The sequence below is a fragment of the Galeopterus variegatus genome, unplaced genomic scaffold (genome assembly GCF_000696425.1).
Source record: "Galeopterus variegatus unplaced genomic scaffold, G_variegatus-3.0.2 Scaffold4612, whole genome shotgun sequence".
In the NCBI taxonomy this organism is placed as follows: Eukaryota; Metazoa; Chordata; class Mammalia; order Dermoptera; family Cynocephalidae; genus Galeopterus; species Galeopterus variegatus.
The window spans coordinates 99,184-104,437 of NW_007730723.1; the positions used below are offsets into that span (position 1 = coordinate 99,184).

At 46.3% G+C, this 5,254-nt stretch overlaps 1 protein-coding gene across 2 annotated transcripts; it reads right to left on the reverse strand.

Moving 5' to 3' along the window:
- Positions 1-283: 283 nt before the first annotated feature.
- FAM84B (family with sequence similarity 84, member B) lies at positions 284-5,053 on the reverse strand. Of its 2 annotated transcripts, none has more exons than XM_008587971.1 (2): positions 3,946-5,053; positions 284-1,225 (listed from the first exon to the last, which is right to left on the reverse strand). In XM_008587971.1, exon 1 carries the CDS (start codon positions 5,051-5,053, stop codon positions 4,121-4,123), a length of 933 nt encoding a protein of 310 aa, XP_008586193.1. In that variant the 3' UTR covers positions 284-1,225; positions 3,946-4,120. The 2 variants fall into 2 exon arrangements, with proteins under 2 accessions (XP_008586193.1, XP_008586192.1); XM_008587970.1 differs by having other exon boundaries at positions 284-1,264.
- Positions 5,054-5,254: the final 201 nt, after the last annotated feature.

The following is a 5,254-nucleotide window of genomic DNA, read 5'->3' on the forward strand; positions in this document are numbered from 1 at the left end:
AATCACTTAGAAGCAATGGGTGATTGATTCTCACACAGTAAATGCAGGGTTTTCAGTCATTAAATGAGTTCATTAAAATGTGTACTGAGCAATGCAAAGATGGTACATATTGTCAGAAACTGTAGTATGTTGAGCAGCTTGAATTTGGACAAAAAAAAGGTCTAAGTGTAAAAAATATATAAATTGTCAACTGTAATAAATAGTTTATTGGAAACCCTCACAGCATTTGTCCAAAGGACCTGATAGGTTTTATTTTAATTAATAAGACACAGTAATGAGAAGATGGCTTAAAAGATATCATCAATATTTTATTTAACTAAGCACTGCCCTTCATTTTGAAGGAAATGATACTATTTCAAATCAGAACTTCCTTCTCAAGAAGTGGTATAAGAACATAACATTGATTTAACATACAACTTCCAACAAAAATAAAGTTAACACAACTCATTGAGAAATAAAACGTGTGGCATTTATCTGGTTAGTCAATGTAATTCTCCATGGGTCACAAGTATTAGAGCCAAGAACAAAACAACAAAATAAAAAGTTGAATAAAGCAGTCAAGTTTACAGTTACCCTAATTTAAAAAGAAAAAATCACAAATAAAATGTAACCTTTCAAACAAATCTATTTGATGAACATGATCACACTAGATTTTATTCTAATTTATAAAAAATGGTTAGACAAGCACATAATATCAAGAGTCTTCAACACAGTGGATTCCATTTTAAGAAAAAAAAAATAGAAAACAAGCAGTCCTTAAATTTTCTTAGCTCTCCATAGCATATGTCATATAAAATTAAAATTTTGCTTCCAAAAATATGTTTCCACGTGGTTGTGGTGTTGTCCAGTGGTGCTATTAGCGCCAGAAGCACCAAAGACATGAGAAGTTTAACCACTGAAGTGTCATTTTTCATAAAAACTAAAAATTTCCTTAAAGGTCTGGAGTAAGGTCTTCTGCTAGGCATTTTAGTGCTACAAAGTCATTTTAAATTAAATGTGGAATAAAATCTACAAAAAGTATGAGTTCTTTCAATACAAAAAGTTGTGTAGCTGAAGTTGTGGGCTCCTTTAACATACACAAGCAGTCTCAATAAAATATTTGCTCAGGTAAGAAAATAGAATTTGTCTGGTTTCATTTAGCGTACGTTCCAGGCGATGTGCTGCTTATCCCTGCCAGAGCTTCTGAAGAACATGAGAATCGATATTTCTTTCCTTCAAAGAGCATCTGTAATTCACAGTACAAAATAGTTCTAAAGTCTTATTCCTAAGGAGAAACAAAAATTATTAAATATATTTATTTTGTCTAAAGTGCCAGATGTAGCCATTGCCAGGGCATTAAAAACTTACTAATCCACAACACTGCCATCTTGAGGAAGGAACCAAGAATTGATTTGATTTCCTTAGAGACTTTACTGAGCGGTTGTTGCTTTATGTTAAGCATTAACGACCCTAAGAAAATTTCCAATAAAAACACTGTTCCTAAGTATCATATTTCACAGCTCTGGTACCCTGCGGAAACTCTTGCATTACATGGGAAAGCAGCATCTGGGATATACGTACTTCCCATTCTAGTTCATATACAAGCCCTGTTATCAAAATCTCTTCTCTAGAGATAAAATGCTAGTACAAGTTGAGGTTCTCTTATCCAAAATGCTTGGGACCAGAAGTGTTTCAAATTTTGGATTTTTTTCAGCTTTTAAAATATTTGCAGAGTACATACTAGCTGAGCATCCCTAATCTGAAAATCCCAAATATTCATATTTCAGGTTCTCAGATTAGGGATATTTGACCTGTATTGGTGTGGATTTTATAAGAACCGTTCCTTCAAGTTGAGACCTCTCGGAAAGAGCAGTTCATTTGTAACATAGTCACTGCTGGACCTCAGTGTGACTAGACATTCACTTTCCATTTGGGGGCAGAGAAAGGGAAAAAGAGCGGCCAGCCCAGAGAGGCTGGGCAGTGCCATCCTCTTCTTCTTCCCTCCTGTGTCCACACAGTGATCATTACGTTCAACTTTCACCACTGTGTTAAGCAAAGCATGAAAAGATACCCAAATCCGTTAGATATAGTAGGCTCCCCTAAATGTCTTTACGCATGTCTCGCTTCACTTTTCCATGAACAATGGAACGTAAACACAAAGCTGTGCGAGTATTAAACATGGCAACTAGATCTATGTGCCCAGCAAGGGACTAATTTTCCTCCAAGGTCCCAGATCAGGGCTAAAGTGTGGCTCATCATTAATAGTCAAAATAACAGGACCTGTTTGGTGATCACTGTGAAAACAGAACATAGCTAATGCCCTTGTAATTATGATTTCAGGTGGAGGTGCTACAAAGGTCTAGGCTTTTAAAAATTATGGCCTCAACTTCCACACCTGAAAAAAAAAGTGTACAAAAAAATCTTTCAAGTCTTTTTTGCCTTGATTTAGAGGGTCTCCAGGCAAGAGGCCCAAGAATGGCCATGGCTGTAGACCACTCAATATGATTCTATTCCTAATTCCTAATAATTAGGTCACACAATGACTTATACAGTGTAGTTTATAATAACTCCCAAGAAGGAAAAAAAAGAAAACCTCAAACTTTAGCAAACTTTTGAGACAGCATTGGCAACGTTCAGCCGAGAAGCATTCTGCAACTGAGGGCACACATCATTAAGGAGCTTAGAGGAGTAGGAGACAGGTTATAAAAAAATTTTAAAGCCTCATAGTAAAGCAAACAGTAGCTCAGCAGCAGGCCCAAGTAGTATCCTGCCACTAACAGATTAACAATTACCAACCTGCGCTTTAGGACTGTCACCAGATTTTGTGCTGACTACACCAGGTGGCATCTGTGACTGATCTGTGATTTATGCCACCCTCTTAATTATGAAAGGGCTCTGAAGGGGTGTTCACCAAGCAACAAGGCGCCTGGTGCAGTATAACACGACTGCACCTTGAATGAAATTGCATCAAGTATGGCTAGCAAAATAAATATCTTACCATTAAACTATGTCTCAAGCCTAAGATTTTTACTACCAACAGAACAAAAATGAAGGTGAGGGGTATGGGCCAGTGGGGGTGGAGGGGGTGGGGAATTCACAGGATTACCACCCAAACCTCGTTTTTAAAAGTGTTACCTTCACTATGCAGGGCAGGGAATGGAAGGAGAGATTAACTAATTCCTTCCAGGGCAGCCCTGTTTGGCTGCTTCTGTACTGGGTACTTTACAGGGTGGCACAAGCAAACCCCATCTGTGACCCGTGGATGAACACAGCCAAGCAGGTTTAATTAGATCAGAGACACAAAGGGCTATTCCCTCCTTTGATAACAAATAACACGGCTATAAGTGCCTACAACAACAGGCCAGAAACAAAGGCAGCAGAACAGAACCTTAATTGAATCCTTCCCCTGGCTGGCCCTTGACAATGATTTACTTGTAACCTGGGAAGGGGCGGGTGGAACAGGAGACTCAGCTAAGAGCCAGCTCTTGAAGACGAATTACTTGGGGCTGGAGAGGAGGGAGGTTGGAAAGTCTTTGTTTGTAGCCCGAGTTTGCTTAACTGTTACACTTAATAGGGGGCTGCTTGGTTTTGGTCTGCTGCTCCCAGACCTCTCCTGGTTTCGCCAGCTCTGCGCCCCAGGCATCCCATAAAATAAATCTCCCCAGCCTGCCGGATCCTGTACACGGCTCAGCTCTCCGTGCTTGCCCGCGGTGGACGTCTCCACAAACCCGCTCTGTCTTTTGAACCGGGCACCCTCCAAACCCAGAGTAGGAAAGAAAGCAGAGAGGAGACAATGGCAGATACCGGTACTCTGAACTTTTCGCCAAGCTTGCATAAGAAAGGTTAATTTTGGACCCAGATCTAGGAGAGATTAAGGGCCAGGCAAGTCCACAGTTTGCCCTGCCGCGCAAAGGAAGATAAATTGAGGGGGCCACAAAGAAACGCTCCCAGCCAAAGTGCTCCTACCTGCTCCCTCTGTCCCCCTCCCCAGTCCACAGCCGGCTGTGCATTTGAACACCTCTCCATTTTCCAAACGGGCCAGGAATTCCAGATGGGACCCAGAAGGTGGAGGCGGAGGGAGGAAGCGGACACAGGCTGCTGCAAACAGCTCCCTTTCGCAGCTCTGCGCTCAGCTCGCCTGTTAGTGCGCCACCGTCTCTCCGTCCTCCTCCTCCGTGCCGGGCACAGGGGGGCGCCCGGGAGGCGGCGTAGTCCGCGCCACGTTGCTGTCGCCCTCGTCCGGCTCAGCCGGGTGCAGGTGCATGGCCAGCTCCTGCAGCACAGCCGCGCGCCCGATCTGGTCGTTGCGCCGCTTCTCCATGATCAGGTCCTCCAGGCTTTGGAACTCAAGCGTGTGGCTGCGCTGCGCCGAGAGCTGAATCTGTAGCCGGTAGGGCTGCTTGCCGATGCGCAGCTCGCCGCCGATCTTGAACTCACGTTTGCCGTAGCGGCACCAGGCGGCGAAGCTCTCGGAGTTGCGCCAGCTCAGCTCGCGCTCCTTGGCGCCCACGTGCGCCAGCGCGTTGCGCACCACGGCGCTGGGGCTCAGCGGCTTGTAACGGTACAGATCGTTGACCACGCGGCCGCGACGGCCCTGGCTCGCGTCGGTCAGGAAGCTGTTGCTCACCTCCAGCCGGTGCAGATGCACCACCTGAAAGTTGCCCACGTACACAGCCCAGTGCGGGTACTGCGCCTGCGACACGAACTCTACCAGGTCGCCAGGCTTGCACTTGTTGAGCAGGTTCTCCGGCGTGTAGGTGCTCAGCGCCGACGAGCCCGGTGCGAAGCTCTTCTGGTAGATGCACTCGTCGCGGTAGAACACGGAGCACTCCACCTCGTGTAGCCGCGGGTCGTAGGGCTGCGGCTGGGGCAGCGGCTGGCCCTCCCCGCCGTCGGGCACGCAGCCGCCATCCGGCCCCTGGGGCGGCGGCTGCGGCTCCACGTCCTCGTCGTCATTGGAGAAGATGTAGGAGACACCGATGCGGGGCCCGTCGTCCCGGTCCACGCCAGTCGGGTCGGCCGTGGGAACTTCCTTGTAACTTAGGTGGGTCAGTTTCTCCACCTGGTTGCCCATCACGCTGCGGACACACGTTCACACCGCCGCGAGGGGAGAAAGCGAAACCACCACTAGGGTCATTGGCACAGAGTCCCGGACAAGGGTTGAGGCCACCTGTTGGGAGAGGAAGGCAAGGAAGCCATGTAGGAGCCCCTCCGTTTTGTTCTTAGCAGGAGAAAGAACGGGTGGGGCCCGATCCCCTGGAACCATTTTAGGGGG

Bases quoted from the DNA above. Each gene is read 5' to 3' on its own strand.
- FAM84B (XM_008587971.1), bottom strand. From the start codon at position 5,053: ATGGGCAACCAGGTGGAGAAACTGACCCACCTAAGTTACAAGGAAGTT.